This window comes from Artibeus jamaicensis, unplaced genomic scaffold (genome assembly GCF_021234435.1).
Source record: "Artibeus jamaicensis isolate MK-2021 breed Jamaican fruit bat unplaced genomic scaffold, CSHL_Jam_final contig_1998, whole genome shotgun sequence".
Classification (NCBI taxonomy): domain Eukaryota; kingdom Metazoa; phylum Chordata; class Mammalia; order Chiroptera; family Phyllostomidae; genus Artibeus; species Artibeus jamaicensis.
In genome coordinates this window covers 10,529,922-10,550,135 of record NW_026521407.1, presented here as the reverse complement: position 1 = coordinate 10,550,135, position 20,214 = coordinate 10,529,922, and the positions used below count along the sequence as shown (strand labels likewise).

The following is a 20,214-nucleotide window of genomic DNA, read 5'->3' as shown; positions in this document are numbered from 1 at the left end:
ATGCCTCTTTAAATCAACATGTGATGATTTATACCACACTAAGATCTGAAGCTAATAAAAAGCCTACAGTTGAATTCAAAACAATCAAATAACTGGTTTCTCAAAAGCAGGTAAGAAAATTTCAGATTTCAGCAAGCAGCAGCCTCAGCAGCCATGAGCAACATTAGGAGCTAATGCTGTTCTTGCAGCTAAGGTTACTCTAGTCCCTGGTCTCAGGTTAATTTTACATGGTCACAAGACATGGGCAAAAAGAAAGGTACAGTTAATTTTTCTTCTAAAGAAAAGTTCCTTGGCATGTCCCCTATTTTCACTTCTCTGTAAGTACCTTTTCTTTATGTCAGCCACCATAGTTACAGAAGCAAATGCTAAGACTCATGTTAAGCACAAAGTTACCATCTTCTCCCAGGTATCTATCATTAGCATTACATGATGTGCATGCCTATGGAACTAATTGTTTATATTGCTAAATTAAGTTTTTAAAAAATCTGTTCCATTCTTTCTCTACAACAAACACTATAGCTAGGCACTTCCTAGTCAAAGAAAACACTTAGGTCTTGTCACAAGGGGAGTCAAAGATGGCACTTTGGCATCTATTATATATTGCAATGAAATTACCCATAGGTAGACTGTCCTTTGAAGTATGTCTAACCAGTCTCTCCAACTAAACCACAGGTGGCAAACACAAGGCCCTTGAGCCAAATCCGGCCCTCCACCTTGTTTTATCTGGCACCTTGTTTCTACCCAGCAGCAGTGCCGAGCTCCTTGCCCCTAGTTAAGTTAGTTATATTTATACAGTCCTAAAATTACATTCGGCCCTTTGAAGGCAACTTCGAGGCTAATGTGACCCCTGGTGAAAATGAATTTGACATCCCTGACCCTGAACTAGACTATAAGCATCTTCGGGGCTAAAAATATATTATTTACTAAAAGCACCTAGATCTATGCCTCCCCAGAAGTGGAATCAAAGCCTTAAATTATTATTTTTGCTCTATCATCTACCAGCTGGTGATCAAGGGACCTTAATTAATCTAAGATTGAGCTTTCCCCCCTGTGCACAACTGGAATAATTCCTAACTAATCTAACCCCATGGGATTGTGGTGAGATGCAAATTAAAAATTTTACTTAGAAGCTGTTTGCAAATAAAAAGCATTATTATTGCTAATAAATGTATGCCGACCAATTGAAAATTCAAGGAAAAAAATACATTTTAGTTAGGGCTACTCAGAGTAGCACTCATAGAAGAGGTGAAATCTGAAACAGTCTTTAAAACAAGCAGGATTTAGAAAGAGAGAGAGAATGTTGGAAACATTCCAGGCAAGGGGCAGTAGAAGAGAGGAGACACAAAGACTTTTGTATTTTCACGGAACAGTGAAGGATAGATTGTTAGCCTTCATCAATAGACTGATGTCAAACATCAAGTTAAGGAGGCGTCCTGAGGGTAACAGAGAATCACTGCCAAGCGGGAGAACAACTTGGTAAAAGGGAATTGTGGACATTTCATTTTGTGTGGTGGTGAATAGAACGGAAACCATCTGGAGGGGGCGAGTAAAGGAATATAGGTAGACCACCAGTATATCTGCTGTGGTATCTCCAGTGTGAAGTGCGTAAGGCTTTAAACTAGAGAGATGGTAGTGGGAATTAAAAAAATGAAAGAAAGGGAGGCAGGGAAAGAGACACTGCAAAGGAAAAACTAACAGACCTTGGTGATTGACCAGGTACAAATAAACACATATAGGCTGTGGCAGAGGAGCTGCATCGTGCAACGGCAAGGGAAAAGAGGAAGTCAGTGCTTTCTGAATAACTGGGTGTAAAGGGCCGGGTTACTTGGGGTTTCTAGTTTTTTTGAGGGATGGAGGTGGAGCGTGTTGTGGGGAGTCAGAAGAGTGAAGAAAAATGAAGGCAATTTAGGTTTGAACTATGGAGTTTGATGTCAGAACAAGATATACAGGTCACACAAAATTGAAAGGAGAATGGAAGTATAACTGGTATTTTTAAGGGAGGGGAGGGAAGGACCAAAAGAAACCTGATGGAAGTGTGGGCCTAGACATGTGGAAGTAAGACCCCCAAGGAAAATACTCAGCAGGTGACTGAGAGTTCAAGATTGGAACTCTGGGAAAGATGTAGGACCACACTTCCTTAAAACATTTTATATAGTTGAGTTCTATATTTCTTGACATAAAAAGACTATTATACTATTAAATCACTTTGGAATTTTACCCCATAAGCAGAACTGTGTAAAGGGTACAGCCATCCTCAGTGATAGGTCCTACAAGTAGCAACTGATCAAAAGGTGGGTCTCATACACAGCCAGCAGGATACGAGCATCATCGTCAGGTCCCACTCAACTTACATTTTGCTGGGTAAACTCTCTGAACATCACTGCCAGCCTGTCGTCCTCAATATCACAGTCAGTCTTGATAGCCACATTGAGAATGTGAATTGGTTCATCCCTGGGGACCTGTAACCCAAGAACACAAGACAAAGAAATTAGGAGGCTGGCTTATATAGGGGCAGAGAAAAGTTATAGTACTTGGTAGAATACCTAAAAAAGAGATATGCCCCACAGGACATTTTGATTTGCCCGCTAGTACAAATAAGCAAATTGAAACCACTACCCAACATCCACAGTGGAGATTAAATAAAGTAAAACATTTAATTTTTCAATGATAAGGCAGCAGCCCTGGCTGGGTAGGTAGCTCAGTTGGTTAGAGTGTTGTCATGATATACCAAGGTTACAAATTCAATCCCCGGTTAGGGCACATGCAAGAATTAACAAATGAATACATCAATGAGTGGAACAACAAACTGATGTCTCTCTCCCCCCCCCTTCCTCTCTCTCTCTGAAATCAATAAATTAAAAAAAAATTAAAGATAAGGCAGCAAATGCATTAGCTGGAGGTGGCCCCAAATCTTGATTTGACATGAACCTGAAGACCACTATGTCTCAACTTTTTCATCAACAAAATGGGAATGAAACCCACTGCCACATCTCTTCACAGAATGCAAAGAAAAATGAGTGGAGAGAAGCCACCTGATGATATTCCCACATAATGTATTTCCCAACCATTTATCATACAGTGGAAGTGTCAAACCAGAGAACAATAACCGGATAGGAGAAAAAACAACAACAATTGTAATTTGTTTACTGAGAAATTAAAAGAATTTTTAAAAAGGAAAAGTTTTAAACAAAATGTGTATTTCTTTATTTAATCTATTTTTGCTAACATCAACCATTTTCTGAAGACCACAATGGCACCACTGTGCAAGTATATAAGCCATCACTATGCACTATTTGAAGTAACCAAAGCTGAAGTCTCTGAAACTACATTCAGAGACCCAAAACCAACTACGACGGATATGGCCCAGCCTACACTACAAATTCCAGGATTAATAGGTTTATTTATTTTTTTAGGTTAGAATTTATATTCCACCAGTTTCCAAAAATGCTTTGATGAGGCATATAAAACTACAAACATAAAGTAGGGTAAAAAGACAGATTCTTCCTTATAATATCCCAAAGTCAGAAAGACAGTATATATGCAGTACAAGTCATATATCTGAAGGAGAAAAGCAGTCTCCCAAAGGGGATAGTATACCTTGTCTTCATCGTATAGAGATGTGTGACCTGCCTCAGGGAATGTGGGGCTTTGGGGTGGGGAATCACAGAAGCAGCCCATCACTTCATCAAAGATCCTGAAAAATACCAGAAAAAAACACCCACCATGAAAACGCAACCAGCAGAAAACTAACGCTGCCATTGCCAGCTCAGTCTAAAAGAATAATCTACCCTACCCTGTGCTCAGTAGTCAACTGAATAGAATCACCAGTGGCTAGAGGTGATATGCAAAATTTCACCAAGTGGCAGAAATTAGGAGGATAGATTGTTTCAACTTTAATAAACCATATATATATATATTTTTTAAAAGAATGATCTAAAGCTTTTTGTTTTGTTTTTTTCATATATAAGATGAGCACTGCTGTCATCATCAGTCTTAAAGTAACAGAAAGAGCCTGGGACTGGAGCAGTGACAGACCAATGTAATTACCCCTCCCCCTAGGGTAATGCATCAGTATACATCAAGAGATAGATGCTGAATGCATTTAATCAAAAGATGTATCGTCTCTAGTGGGGCTCACTCTAGTGTTGTGTTTAATTTCTCCTGACATTTCACTCATCACAGAGCAGACAGCTTCTTCTGTTAGCTCCCAAGGAAAAGATGGTTTTTGTTTGTTTCTTTTTTTCTGACCAGGCTCATATAACAAGTCGAGGCTTGTGGAGTCTGAATGAGAGGCAGAAATGGAAGGACATATACCTCTCTGAGGGCGTATGCAGCAAAGGCTACGTCTCCCTAGCTGGCTCACAGCTCTTTGGGGGACCTTTATTCATTTGGCAGAAATCTGAGACACCAAAACACAGATGCGGACCGCTCCCCTTGTACAGACACAGTTCCACCGTGTCTTACCTGACAAAATCTTCAAAAGTCCGAAAAGAGACCATTCCGCCCATCCGCTGACATGGTGGAGTGAATGAGTTGTCCAATAGCACATCGCTGACACTAGCTACATGAGTCATGCCATAGTGGTTGAGGTTGGAGGAGAAGGACATTCTAAATGGTAATTCAATCAAGTGCATTAGACAAGGAGGGTAGGAGCAAGGACTCGGAGAGTAACAACAGGGAAAAGGAATTAGGGGGAAACTCTGAATTAGGGTCAGGTTGAAGAGCAGACATGGTTTTTTACCCACTATGGGTAAGGCTGTTTTGACACATTCACATTAACCCTTTCTTTTGAATTCTACCCCCATCCCACATTAAAACACACACTAACTATATTGTTATCACTCCAAATTTTCTCAAAATAAAAATCTAAGGGCTATCAGGAATTTCATGGCCATTCTAATACAATGATATTATGGCATGTCTGATGAATAAATAGCACATAGGGGTAAAAAACCATCCTGTATCTTCTCCTTCCCTAAAACATTCTTCATTTTAAAAGGAAGTAAGCAAGCCAAGTGAGTTGTAACTAGGCAACACATAGGGCATTTTTTCTCTAAGAATAGTAATAGATTAAGTATTCACAGATAGATATAAGCATGTACAACAACTCTTAAGCCATTTGGAATGGTTTAGTAAATGATTATAAAAACATTTACCATATAGAAACATGTCACAGTCTATAAAAGAAACTTATGTGGTATTTACTTTTTTCCTTAATGTGCTGATAGAGATAGCAGTTATAAGGATTATAGATCCTCCCTTTCAAAAGAAAGAGACATATTCATCCCCAAACTGCAAAATTTCCATTTTATATTTAAACACTTCTAAACCAAAGTAAGCATATCTTTGCCAAAAACCCTTGATAAATCCCAGCAGAATACAAAAGGGCAGAGCATGGGTCTCACAGTATGTGTAAGCATGACAAACAGGTGCTAAATGAAGATGCTCGAAAAGAACTGAACTGATTTGTCGGCTCTAAAAACATAATGAATCTGTATATTCCTTGATGCACCTGAGCAGTATGTACTGATAAATAATACTATAAAGTGTGTTTCCAATGCCCAATCAGAGCAGCCTGTTAGGAAGGACCAAGCAGAAGGATGCCTCTAGGACTTGCCTGACATGTTACCAGCGTACTGATTGGAAGCAAGTTCAAAGTAAGGCAATGGCACCTGAACTTTGGAGAGCTGCCCCCAAATCTCCTTAACTGCACCACCTGCAGTGTTGCAGGGGGAAGAGAGCCAGCAATGTGGACTTGAGATCTGGGTATATACTATACTGCAAATTGTGATTATAAAAGGCAATGGAATTTTTTTTATAGAATGGAAGTATTGCTCACACAGACTATAGAGACTGACACTCCAGGTTTTTATTCCCTTGGCAAACAATGACTATGAAGAAGATACTTCATCTTTTGACAGTACTGGGGAATAGAAAGGCAGAATGGGAGAGGAAACCATTGATACCATGAATGAAACAAACAAACATATGAAACACACAGCAAGCAAGTCTTACACATGGTGTTCACTAGAAACTGGATTCAGAATTATATGAACTCCCAACACACTATCATCCTGTTTTCTAGGATCACCAAATATAAATACTAAAGGAGCAAGTTTGTGAGGCATTAAATCTTTTCCACCTGCCTGGTATTAGACAGGGAAGATAAAAGGGTTCCAGATAACACTGAAAGGGAACTCCCTCTAAGTAAGCTAACAGGGTGTGCTTATGGCAAACATGGGGTTAAATATCTTTTTCACTCAGCGGAACCCCACGGGAAATATCCACTATTCAGTTTTCCTCAGTACTGTGTTCATGGGCCAGGACAGCTAAAGGCAGGCAGGAATAAACCAAGCCCATTCTCCAAGGGCAGGCAAGAGAACCAAACAAAAGCACTCCCTTTCCTCTCCCCATCCAAACTGGACTTTAAAACCTATAATGAGTTTTGATCACTTAATATTTAAAAGGAGAGGGGCAAAAATAAACATGAGCCTATCAATATTTCAATGTAGAACTGATCATGTACAAAGAGCTCGCCAGCAACTTAATATTACTTTAACATTTTGAGGATTCAATCCTAATCAGACATGCTTTCCTCTCAAACTTGCATTGTGTTGCCTTGCTTAGCTAAGAAGCAGGAGGAACTCAAAATACTAAAATATCGCTTGTGCTGTATTGGCATGGAAACCTCTTCCCAGGGCTATCTATACACATCAAAATGTAAATATACCTTTCCCATATGAATCTTATAATAAGTTGAAATAAAACTTGACTTTCGTACTATTATGACACTTTAACAGTTTAGAAAAAGAGCTAACAAACTGATAAAACATGAGATCAGCTATTTCTGCATTTGCATTCCTCTGAGTCTAAAAGGAGAGGCAAATAAGAAAAGCTCAAAGTTGAAAAAAATTAGGAACAATTTGCCAGGATAAGAGTAACTTTAAGGGGTTGTCCTCTGCAAGCCCCAAGCTACACATACAACTTAGCAAAAAAAAGAAAAAGAAAAAGAAAGATGTTTGCTGCAAAGTTGAACATCAAGCAGACAACTCCCCTATTGTATACAGCTAGAGGGGAGCTCTTCCATACTGAGGCTTTTCAAGTGTTGCTTTTTTGAACAGCTAAAGAAAAGCTGAAGACATGTTTTCCAAATAGAAAGAATAACTTAGTATTGGGTTGGCCAAAGAGTACAAATTTTTCATTTTCACCAATAACTTTACTGATTTGGATATTTTGAGCACGTTGGCTATCTCCCACATGGTATAATTATTGTTCTCAATTAATGTCTTGATTTGATCGCTCTCAACTTCAACGGGTCTACCAGACCATGGAGCAGCATTCTATGAACAGTACAAAACTTCACAAAGCACTTTTGACACATTCGATCAAGTCATAGCACCTTCTCCATACACTGCAAAAAATCTGTTTTTTGCATTTAAGTGCCTTTTTACCTTTCTTAAAATAATAAAGCATAGCATGCTGAAAATGTTGCATATATTCCTCCAACTTCAATACTGAAGTGGCTATACAAAATTTCCCCAATTTTGATAAGGTTTTTTTAAATGCATGCTGTCATAATACAATCTAACAAAATTGTATGGGATGCTGTTAAAGACAAGTAAGTGCTACTAGAGCCATTGTACGGGGAAAAAAAAACTTTTTGGCAAACCCAGTACAAAGAGGAGTTGAGGACTGACTCCCTAGCAGAAAAGAACATGTTAGCTTGTCCATTGTAGTGCTATTTTTTCCTCTGATTTCATTATTCTAAGTTACAAAAAGGTGCTTTTAATTAAAAAAAGGAACTAAATATACGGTACCTGTTTAGCGTGGGGATGTTCCCTCTGTAATTAAACAACCACAGTTAGTTACTGATAGGTTAGTAAAAGCCATAATTAATAAAAGAATTGTCAGAGCAGATACAGACCAGTCATGAGGAGCTCCAATTTGGCAGCTCTGGCATTCAGCAGACACAATTAAGTGCTCATTACCCTTCAACCTCCAGGGTGCCTCCAAAGAGGCATGCCTCCTGACCTACCTCACAACAGCAGCTGTTGATGGAAAGGGTTGAAACATATTTACCACAAATTTTTTTATAGCTCTATTACAAAAAAATAATGCAGAGTAGTGATAAAACACAGGCTCATGAAGATTAATTCATGATATATTAAACTTCAACATGAAATACAATTCTGGACAAGGTTCTTATAAAATCTTTTTCTTGTTCCTATTTTACTAAAAATGTAACAAGGAGGTCTATGGAAGTTGATTCCATAGCTCCTCCCACCTTAATTGCTTTTGTAGAATATGCGATGAACCTACAAATTCTCCTCCAAAGAAAAGAAGCCAGTGGGTTCCCAAGTTGCCTTTCTAAGTCTCTTTCACCATGCTCTTCCTCCCATAGATCTGGATGGGAGAGTCCAGGTGCTGATGTTGGTGGTCGCATTGGAAAGGAGAGTATTTTATAGTCGAGGAGCTTAAAGGAACTGAAAATCATGCAGGAATGTAACGATAAATGATTCTAAGAGTGGAGTGGTGTAATATGTAAAAATTAATTAACACTTTTTAAATTAAATGAGTTTAGGGTAATAATGACTTTTAAAAATTGCTGTAAGCTTAAAAACTCTAAGCACCTCACACATAAAACCTTACCTCAGTTTGGCTAGCCCTAGATCTTCCCAATAAAGGGTGAGCCAAAATTGTAAAAGAAAGACTAGGTTAATTACTGCAAAGCCAGCCTCCTGCATTCTCGTTGGTCTCTGCCACCAACTCTTTTTGTTTCTTAATATGGTGTCAGTCATTTCCTCAACTCAAAAAAAGACAAATTAAACCCCTTATTTCCAATGTTAAGAGGGCAAAGTTATACTTACCACCCACAATTTAAGAGTGCTGTAAGGGGCTTGATTGGTTGATATCTTAACCTTCTAACATTCTTTTATCAGCATTTAATCATTGTTGGGGTTTTCTGGCACACAGAGGACTTAATGGGCAGAACATAGTGGGTGGTGGTGATGATATGTGGGAAGGAGGAGAGAGGGAGGAAAATGATGCACTTTTCGTGGCAGTGAAAGGAGCAGAATAGACTGAGCTGGCCATATAAATAAAAAGCTGTGACATATCACTGCACACAAACTGTATACCTCGTGTGATTTGTGAGTAGCAATGCTCTCTGCATCAAACCTGTATCACAGAGTGAATTCATAAGGCAGCAAGAGCAACCTCCGAGTGCAAAAACCAGCATCTTTGCTGTTTGGATTCTTTGAGCCCCTCGCCAGGGGGAATAGGTTTCATTGTACAAGACAGCATTAGTTATAATGCACTGGGCCCTCATCAACAAACAAAAAGTACACATAGGTTCTAGAGCAGAGAGGTGAAACTAAGAAAACTAAACATAGATGCTAATGAGAATATAGGAAAGTCCTCCTTCTGAGGTATAAAGGATTATAAAGAAAGCAGTCACCTGTACCATCCCTTCCCATGAACCTCATTTCAGTCAGTTCAGAAAGAAGAACCCTATAACCAAAGCAATCTCAGGCTCCATCTATCTAGGTTTCTGGAATTTAGAAACCAGTATAATCTCTCTCAACTGTTAACCAATTTCTTAAACTAATAAAATGGTCTCACTGCTTCTGTAGCTCCACTCTAATCCCTTAGGGAGTCCTCACAGGATGAGGGCCAAGTTTTCAGCAGAAAAGGGCCTGAATTGAAAAGAACACCACCAACAAAAAGCCAGCCCTCCTCCATCAGCAATTCTTAAGCTCTCATAGGGAGCCCCCTGCTGCTTTGTTATAGAAATTGTGCACCATCTACACAGTATGGGGTATGAAACACTCCCAACATCTACAGTTTTTAAAGGAATGGCACAATCAATCATGTAAGAGGCAAGCTTAGAGGCAGCTTTTCCTTTTTGGTATAATAAGAATCTGTGGGGCCAGAGGGGAGATGAGCAGGGAAGGAAGGATAAATTCTGTATTACCAGGTAAGTACTTAGCCACGTCCATAATGATCATTTATATGTATTGTTACCTTATACAGGGGTTATTGGATCAATTTAAGAATATGACCAATGTGGCATACTGCACACGCTGTGATACACTAGACAGCTAGATGCATGGTTTGCACAAAAATAAACAATCAAGGAAGAGACTGTATATGAGACAAATATTCCCATTTATGTGGCTACCACATTCCGCTCCATATCAATCATGCAAAAATTGTCCAATTGCTCGATCTCTGATAAGGCAGTCAACTGCATTTTCAAATACATGGGATATAAATTCACTTTTCATAAGACATTTGCTGTTTAGACCATTCCAAGCACTTAGGATGACTCTTCATTCACAATGTTTGATAAAATTGCCATCATTTTCCTTCCAGTAGAATAGCTCCATTTTACAGATGTACTGACTGAGAAACCAAAGGGGATGCTTTCCAAGGACATTGTTCAACATGGTGCCATAAACCAGAATCTAAACCTGGCAATTTCTCATCTCAGTTTCCACGGCCAGCATTCTACATCAATATAAAATAAATTTAAAGAAGGATGAGAGAAATCCTTTGAATTCTGAACTTCTTGGCATTAGGTCACCTCTGATTTTATTGATCTGTCTGCCTAGAATGATTGGAGAGCCTGCTTCAATATGAATGCAAAGTCAGAGTTGCTGCCTGCTAGCCGAACCCTCTTTATTTAAGGAACACTGACTTCTCTGGCAGTCACAAGTTCTCTGAGCCTTTTACCATCCCTTCCAGCTGAATCTCATTTTGCTTGATTCTCCCTGGCCCTACATAAATCTTTTATCACATAAAAATGCTCCCAATTCTTGTGCCTTCTATCTGGAAGGGGGAAAAAAGACCCTATTTGAAAATTATGGGGCTGCATGCAAACAAGCAATGGTTACACCAAGCTGTGACCAAGAGCAGTATAGGGCAAATCTTTTGAAATCAGGCAGCAAAGCAGAATCAGAAGAGGTCGGCTGAATAACCTACTAGCAGTCATCAACAGCAGTACCATAGGAGAAAGAGCAATTTGACTGGCTGTGACCAGTGGTGGTCTCTTTGCGTGACTATATTTCTGCAGGAGAATCTAAATCAAGAGCTATAAACACATCTGAACCATGTATTTCTACTGGCATCTCCTCTACCACCTGCTTGCAATTCAGATGCCCTGATTCCATTGCAGAGCTTCAGTTTACAATAAAATGATCACTGATTCATTCATTTGCATCCCCTTTAAAGCCCTTTCTTTGCTCTGCTGGACGACTTTGCTCTTTCTAAAACAGAGTATGCCACAGAGCTATAGCATATTACTGCTGCCTGTTGTATAGTTAGCTACAAACCCACAGCACAAAACTACAGGGATTTACAGGTGCCCTGGATTCTGCTTTTTCTTCCCCCTGGAATCAGCTAGTCTTCCTTGACAAGAAGGGACCTTGGGCTACTCTAATAATATATTGAGAGTTTTAAACTCGACTCTCCAACCTTACAAGTCTAGAGTGCCAAAATAACACAGCGGAGACTAGCAGCTGAGCCATGGATACAGGAAAGCACTTTGGTAAGCACTTAAACCTGCTGAGAATCTCCTCTTCTCCCAGATGCTTGCATCTTATCAGCAGACTACCCTGAATGAAAGAAGCAAGCACTGAAGGATTTTATTTATTTATAGCTCTTTCTGGCCTGCTAACTACAACCAAGTGCTCCTGCTGCTAAAAAATGCTACAAGTTGGGTGACTTTTGAGTGTCTCAGTATGATCCAAAGAAGGGTCTAATCTCTGGATGTCAAAGATTATCAGAATCCTCAAAAATGGCAGCAGGCTGCTGATTAGTCACATGGCAGGCTTCTGATTCCTGAACTTCTTCACACCTTTCTTCATAAAAAGAAGGTCCAGAGGACACACACTGGCAGCTAAATGTTGCAGGTGCCAACCAGCCTAAATATGACCAAAACATGTGCTATCAGGGAAGACTATACAGCCGACCTCTTCTGCATGTGAGACATGAAAAAATGGAAAGGACTTGAATTAAAACACTATAACAAAGAAGGCCAAATTCACAAGGAGCAAATAGCAGAAAAGGTACAATACAACTCAACTTAACTAAGGCATGGATTTCCATCTAAAAAATAGGTGGAAATAAACACCAATAGGTCCTCACCCATTACATATGCATAGAAACATACAAAATACACTTTCATCTCCTGTATCAATTTGATGCTTCTTATTTGAACCACTGATAAAGGTACTTTAAAAATGAACGATGTTTGTTAATACATACTACTCATGAAAATCATTTGGAGTTTTAAATTTTAAAGCACCAGACTGTCTTAATACATATAGCCATATGCATAGTCAGAGTTTATGGGATAATGTACTTTACATGATCGTATAAATATAGCTATATTTTAGAAGATCAAATACAGAGGCTGAGTAAACAATTTATCTGTTTCCAGATTATTCTCAGTAACTTAATATGCCCACAGCTAAGTGAAATCCTGAATGCTGAATGATTCGATGAATTGTCAAGAATAAAGACATTCAGGATGACGCTTTAGTGTAACCAACGTTTCCTTCACTCGTCCCAGTGAGTGATAAAGCAGGGTCTCAGAATGGGGAAAAAGACATATGCCCCTGGCTCTAAACCCTGAGCCTAACCAGAGAAAAACGAGAAAAAGCTTAATGATATAGTCTGGGCTCCGGGATGAATTTATGTAAAATATTGGTGGAACTCACTAAAGAGCTGGGCTGATGGAATCTTAGACAAGAGAATCAAGTCCTGAAATTCTGGATAATAATAAAATGTTCTCCTAGTGCAGACCAGCTGTCCAGACTATTTGTGCACCAAGAAAAACCACTGAAGAAACTCACTGACTTCTTTACAATCCTCTTGCTAACTAGTTACAAGTCACCTTTAAAAAACAAACAAAAAGTTCTGCCAAGATGTAGGCATAGGTGGAGATGCCGTGCTTCCTCACACAACCAAGTTTAGAGACAACTAAATAATAGCAACAGAAAACACAACCAGAACACAGAAAATTGAACTTTTCAGAAGTCTGATGACAACAAATTCTTCAGCCTGACCAGTAAGTGGGGCGAAACCAGCAGCTGGCAGAGTGGGGTAGCACAGGAAAACTCGGTCGGATGGACTCAAGCAGGCAGAATCCAGGCGCAGGGTTGGACCTGGTGGGCAACTCAGCAAGCAATCTCGGGGAAACAGCGAGGGAGTAGGGCTGCGGGTTGACTGTGGTCGCGCATTCGTGTGTGGATAGACAAGCGAGGGAGTGGGCGATTGGACGAGAGCCAGCAGCCCCAGTGGCTAGCTGCAGCGGAGGGCGCCGCCATTTCCCCGCTCTAACCCCGCCTCCACATACAGCATCATAATCCAGTGACCTAAGTGGCCCTGCCCCTGTGAACTACGTAAGGCTCTGCTCTTCACCAAGCTGCGAGAAACAGCAGAGGGGGTCGCCATTTCCCCGCTCTGACCCCGCCTCCACATACAGTCACAACCCAGCGACCTGGGAGTCCAAGACTCCGCTCCTCACACTTAACAGGCGCAAACAGACCAAAAATGGCTCAAGAAGATCTCAAAGCCCCAGAGCCTATAAATCTAGGCAATGAAGAAATAGCAAAACTCTCAGATGCACAGTTCAAAACACTGGTCATCAGGATCCTCATAGAACTGGTTGATTATAGCCACAAATTAGACAAACATATGAAGGTGAAACTAATTGAAATGAATGGAATTGCACAGGAAACCAATAGCAATGAAAAGGAAACTGGGACTCAAATCAATGGAGTGGACCAGAAGAAAGCAAATAATGGCCAAACAGAAAAGAGTCAAGAAGCAAGAATTCAAAAAAATGAGGAGAGACTTAGGAACCTCCAAGACACCTTTAAACACTCCAACATCGAATTATAGGGGTACCAGAAGGAAAAGAGGAACAGCCACCAGTGGGAAACTTATTTGAACAAATAATAAAGGAGAATTTCCCCAATCTGGCAAAGGAAATAGACTTCCAGGAAATCCAGGAAGCTCAGAGAGTCCCAAAGAAGTTGGACCCAAGAAGGAACACACCAAGGCACATCATCATTACATTAGCCAAGATTAAAATGAAGAAGAGAATCCTAGAAGCAGCAAGAGCTAAGGGGACAGTCACCTACAAAGGAGTCCCCATCACACTGTCAGCGGATTTCTCAAAAGAGACCTTACAGGCAAGAAGGGGCTGGAAAGAGGTATTCTAAGTCATGAAATCCAAAGACCTACAACCAAGACTGCTCTATCCAGCAAAACTTTCATTTAGAATGGAAGGACAGATAAGGTGCTTCTCAGATAAGATCAAATTCAAGGAGTTCATCATCACCAAGCCCTTATTATATGAAATGTTAAAGGGACTTACCTAAGAAAAAGAAGTTAAAAAAACATGAACAGTGAAAGGACAACAAACTCACAGTTATTAACAACCACACCTAAAAAAAAAAGCAAACTAAGAGGACAGCTAGATCAGGAGTGGAAACACAGAAATGAAGATCTCAAGGAGGGTTAGCAATAGGGGAGTGGGAGGAGGAGAAGGGGGGAGAAAGTATAGGAAATAAGTAGCATAGACAGTAGATAGAAAATAGAGGGGGGGGCAAGAATAGTATGGGAAATATAGAATCTAAAGAACTTGAGACACATGGTCATAAACTAAAGGGGGGGTAATGGTGGGGATGGGGGGTAGGGTGGAGGGGAATAAGGGGGGCAATAGAACAACTGTAACAGCATAATCAATAAAAAATAAATTAAAAACAAAAACAAAACAAACAAAAAAAGCAAAATTGTCTCCTCTCAAAATAATTCACCTACAGTAGGACATAGCTTTTCAACAGTAAGAAGCTACAGAAAAAGACATACACATGTGCCACATATGTATAGGTTTCCGATTATGCTTAAGTCAAAGTCTCTACAGCTGCTGCTACTCAAGGGAATTTAAGAAGAAAAGGGTATATTTACACCAGGAGCTTCCCTGAGTGAAGCTCTAATAACTGGATCCTCTGGTGAATAAGACCTGGGAATGCCAAATAAATTGCAACTATAATTCTTTGAAAAAACTTGAAAGTCTTCAGTAGAAGATCAAGAAGATAACATACCTTGACTGAAGCCCACCTAGCAAGAAAGATGAGCAACGTCATTGAGATCAAAAGTAATTTTCAATTAGCAATAATTGTGCCTTAGATAAACCTCATTGGCTACATTACTACCACTATGAAAAGCTTAATATTAGAAATAAACTCTTTGATGATCTGCTTTTTTTTGAAATATTGAGAGCAGTATGAGGAAAAAACAAAGCCAAATTATACTGAAACACAGAGGTAACTAAATGTCAAGTAAAAGTTTCAGTCAAGCAAAACAAATAAGTGCTAGAGATCTGTTGTACAACACTGCACTTAGAGTCAATATTGTACACTTAAAATTTTGTTAAGAGGGTAGATCTCATGTTAAATGTTCTTTCCACAGTAAAATAAAAACATTTTAAAGTATTACAAAATGCCAAGCAATACAAAGTCCTATAATAAATTTAAACAAAAATAAAAAGGTACCAAACACATCAGCTACCCACTAACTGCCCAAATGTGCCCCTTCCATAAAAGCGGGGTGGGGGTGGAGCTTCTCCCTTCCCAGAGGCTGCTCCACTTACTTGCAATAGAAATTACTGGTGTTTTGTCTACTTCCCTAAAAACCAAAACATGTTCTACATGGGTCTTCAACCCAAACAGTAGCAGACATTTTCCCGAAAAAATTACTCTGCTGTTGTCAGTTTGTAGACAGAAAGCCGTATTTCATCCTGACCCATGAGGGCTAAATCACTAGTCAAAAACAAACTGCAGGGATGGAATTCCACCAGGAGATCCCATACACAACAGGAGACTGGAATCTTGCTTTGATAATGCACCGTAGGAAGATATATTCCTTCTAAGGATTTGCTGGGCACATGTAGTCTACTTGAAATGAATGCCTGAGTAGGAATGTAAAGACCAAGTGCCAAGAAAGAAAATGCAAAAATTGGTTAAAAAATGCATCTATTTTCTCCCCCAGAAATTTTTGCTTTGTTAACCCCAATTGGGAAAATACTATAAAATTGTGTTTTACACTGATAAGTATTTATACTCATATCTATTCTCTGTTCTCATTGAATATTTTTAAAAGTATGCATTAACACAGCAGAATATCTATAATATCAGATGTGGATAATTCCTGTAATTACTAAGAACAAGTAACATAAGAAGAGTTTTGTTTTGTTTTTTTCAATCTCTCCAAGGGTTACTACTATTAACATAAAATAAAGAATACTTAGTATAATAGTCCTAATTAATTTTTGGTCTAGTGTTGGGCTGTCCATGTGCCTAGGAAGACTTGAAATATGACTAATTTGTATCAAGACATGCTGTGAATATAAAATATACTACAAATTTCAAAGACTTAGAATAGAAGATATCTTATAACTTTTACTATATATTAAAATAGCATTAATTATAATGTGTTAAATACAGTGTTGTTAAAAGTAATGTTATCTATTTTTATTACCCTTTTACATGTGGCCAATAGAAAATTTGAAATTACATTTGTGGCTCACATTACACAGTAGTGCCCCTTATTTGCACTTTCATATTCTGTGGTTTCATTTGCCCGCGTCAACCAAGGTCTGAAAAATATCGAATGGAAAATTCCAGAAATAAACAATTTGTAAGTTTTAAATTGTGCACTGTTCTGAGTACCCTACTTCATCTTATCACATAGTCACTGTCTCATTTTGTATAATCACGAGAAAGGTAAGTATAACAAAGTAAGATATTTTGAAAGGAAGACTACATTCACATAACTTTTAGGATATTGTTCTAACTGTTCTTTTATTATTAGTTATTGATGTTAATTCCTTACTGTGCCTAATCTATAAATTAAACTTACCATCGGTATGTGTATGTAAGAAAAAAACAGTATACATAGGGTTTGGCACTATCCCTGCTTTCAGGCATCCACTGGGGGCCTTGGAATGTATCCTCCGAGGGCAGGGGAACTGCTGTACTGGTGTTGTACAGCGCCTGGTCTAGCAACAGTGATTCTCAATTGTAGTTGTTCATCGGAATTATCAGAGCTTTTTCAAAAAGTGGTCCCCTGAACTCTGGTTCAAAACAAATCAGAATCCTGGGAGTTAGGACCCCAAGATATGTATTTTTATAACACTTTCTAGATAGTTTTTAAAATTTTATTTAATTATTGTTCAAGTACAGTTTTCTGTTTTTTACTCCCATCCCAGCTCACCCCCTAGATAGTTCTTAGAATCATTAACTTGGAGGTTAGTCGACATAATCATGTCCTGAAGCCTTATAGGACAGGGAGTGGAATGCACACTGGTAAATAGTCTCCTGTAACTTATTTCTATAGAATAAGAAACAGCATGCTTATTACCTGCTTGTTTAAAATGGTAAGAACAGAAAAGAATAATAGTGTTGGAGTAAGGAAAAAAGTTGGAACTTGGCTCCAAACTAGCTAAAAACAAAGAGACCCTAGAATTTTTTTAATAAACCAAGCAGACCTATTATATAATAAAGACTTTGGCCTTTATGCCTGGAGAGAGAGAGAGAGACAGGGACAGAGAGAGAGAGAGAGAGAGAGAGAGAATAAATCCTGGAAATTTCTCAAGTAACAGAAGTGTCTTCATTATTCATGAGTCCCTTGGATCACACCTGAATTTATGCTCAGAGATGAAATAACTCAGGACAAAGGCTGCTCCCTAGAAAGACCAAACATGTGATTAGTGGGTTGGGGGCTTTGAGCCAGATGGACCTCAGTGGAGGAGGGAGAAGTTGGAGATTAAGTTTAATCATGCGGCCAATGATTCGATCAGTCATGCTGTTGTAATGAAACCCTGATAAAAATTCTGGACACTGAAGCTCAATGAAACTTCTTGGTTGGTGAACACACTGATATGATGGTAGAAAGACATACCCTGGTTCCACAGGAAAAGAACAGAGAAGCTCTGTGTTCACGGCCCACCCAGACCTTACTTGATGTGTCTCTTCTCTTGGCTGGTCCTGATCTGTGTCCTTTATAATAAAATTGTAATTATAAGTATAGTGCTTTCCTGAGTTCCATCAAGTTGTTCTCATGAAATGTCGAACCTAAAGGTACCATGGAAGCTCCCAAATTTGTAGCCAATTGGTCAAAAATGTGGTGGCCTTGGAACCCCACCAGTGGCCTCATCTGAATTAGGAGCAGTTTTGTAGAGAACTGAGCCCATAACTATTGCATCTGCTCTAATTTGAGGTGGTTAGTATCAGGATTGAATTGCAGTATACCAGTTGGTGTCAGAATAAGGTCACAATTCCACACTGTAACAAAAACATTTGTAAGAAAATATAAAATCTTCTAAAATAAAATTCATCCCTGGCTGGTGTAGCTCAGTGGATTGAGCACAGGCCTGTGAACCAGAGGATCACAGTTCAATTCCCAGTCAGGGCACATATCTGGGTTGCAGGCCAGTTCCCAGCAGGGAATGCATTGAGAGGCAACCACACATTGATATTTCTCTCCCTCTCTCCTACCCTTCCCCTCTAAGGATAAATAAATAAAATCTTTAAAAAGTAAAAAAAAAAAATTTCAACTTGTAATTACTGAATAAATTATACTCTAACCTGAATATCATTCTGTGATTTAATTGACATTTTCTACTCCTATACTAAGGGAAACTTTAGATCTAAAAAAAGCACTAGAATAGTTTTTACATTTTTCTGGTTGTTAGAAGGCTATTTTCTTTGCTCCTTTGTCTTTATCTTTACTTTTAAGCCTATACCAATAATAATGACAATAGCAGTAATAATAATCCAGCAGTGTATCATTTTATATACACACAACCAAACACTTTTCAGAGGTGAAAGAATTACAGTCTGTCCAAGTCTGGTCTTTCATCCATGGGGGTGTGTACACTTCAGATGTTGGGAGGGACAAGTGTACAAGGTTTGAAACCATATCAGAAATAATTAAGATTCACAGCCTTGAGATAGAAAGGTGAATAAGATTTCTTAACAGTTAAGAAGCATCTGTCTCATTTTCCAGTCGACTATCCTTCACCAAACTGGACACATATCCACAAATAAAAAAGTAGGACAGGGAAAGCAATTCAGAAAGACAGGGGGAGCGATGAGGAGAGAAGGAAATCACAAGCGGCTCTGCAGCCTGACTACAAATCACTGCCCAAAGGGAAGAGGTAGTAGGAAGCAGGAAGAAAAGGAGGATGTCCTGAGAATTACAAAGAGCAGTAACTATAGCATCTAGTTCTCTACAATTATTCAAGGGATGCAGGAAAAGAAAGACGACTGAGAGCTGAGCCCAGTGTGCCGTGAGTACTTTGCCACTCGCTGAAGGACAACCATTCGTTTCTAGAAAATGAGATTCTGAAATCCATGGAGGCAAAAATGCACTGAGAGATGCTTGTGAAATCAAGGACATAATGCTTTTCTCTGCCAGCTGTAAGGTATATTTGAGGTAGAGAAGCGAAAGGATCTTCTGAGACAAAGAAGAGAAGTACTTTTCCCGAAGATGCCTCTCTGCTCTTCTGCTGACCTATGCTGGATCAACAGTGGCATCCAGTGGCCGAAAGTCTCAGCACAGACTTCTTTGTCTCCAGGAAGGGTTTCCACTGCTTTGGGTGAAGTGGCAATTCAGAACAAAGCTATTTCTGGTGTCTGTGACTAAGGGTCCCCAAAGACACAGTACTTTGTAATATAAAGTGAAGAACCAAAGGCTATAAAGAAGAAATGGAGGGGGGCAACTTAAGATTGGCTCTGGTATTTATATTTCCTGTGGTATTACTAAAAAGAATGAAAATACAAAAGGGGATGAATGTATGTGCAGGTAGAATTCCTAGGTTTTCACTGCCTCAGAATAGTTTAAAAATAGATGAGTAAACAAGACAAAGTATTTTCATTTTAAAACCAATGCAATACTGAAACAAATTTCTTTATGTACACTTTATTTTTTTTAAGAACTTAGGAAGGAAAAAATAGTGGCATTAGCATGACTTAATTAAATAATTTACTTTTAATTTAATTTTGCTCTGAAGTGTGATTTTTAAAAACTGAGCGTCAATTGCTAAATTCAGGTGTCTGATTTTAGGGAAATAGTGAAACTGGATTATATAGAAAAACATATTGAAACAAAAAGCATTCTAGCAAAGATATTTTTATATCC

At 39.0% G+C, this 20,214-nt stretch overlaps 1 protein-coding gene and 1 pseudogene across 8 annotated transcripts in view; both read right to left on the bottom strand.

Annotated features, from left to right (window-relative positions):
- ACACA (acetyl-CoA carboxylase alpha) overlaps positions 1 to 20,214 on the bottom strand; it is a 278,851-nt gene that overhangs the window by 122,038 nt on the left and 136,599 nt on the right. For 7 of the 8 annotated variants that reach the window (XM_053654887.1, XM_053654891.1, XM_053654894.1 and 4 more), the window contains 4 exons: positions 7,818 to 7,841; positions 4,465 to 4,608; positions 3,598 to 3,694; positions 2,352 to 2,459 (listed from right to left, as the gene is read on the bottom strand). In XM_053654887.1, the coding sequence (XP_053510862.1) occupies positions 2,352 to 2,459; positions 3,598 to 3,694; positions 4,465 to 4,608; positions 7,818 to 7,841 (373 nt within the window). The remainder of the gene's footprint in view (positions 1 to 2,351; positions 2,460 to 3,597; positions 3,695 to 4,464; positions 4,609 to 7,817; positions 7,842 to 20,214) is intronic. The other variant, XM_053654876.1, reaches the window with a different exon arrangement.
- Positions 15,087 to 15,241, bottom strand: LOC119062719 (uncharacterized; annotated as a pseudogene).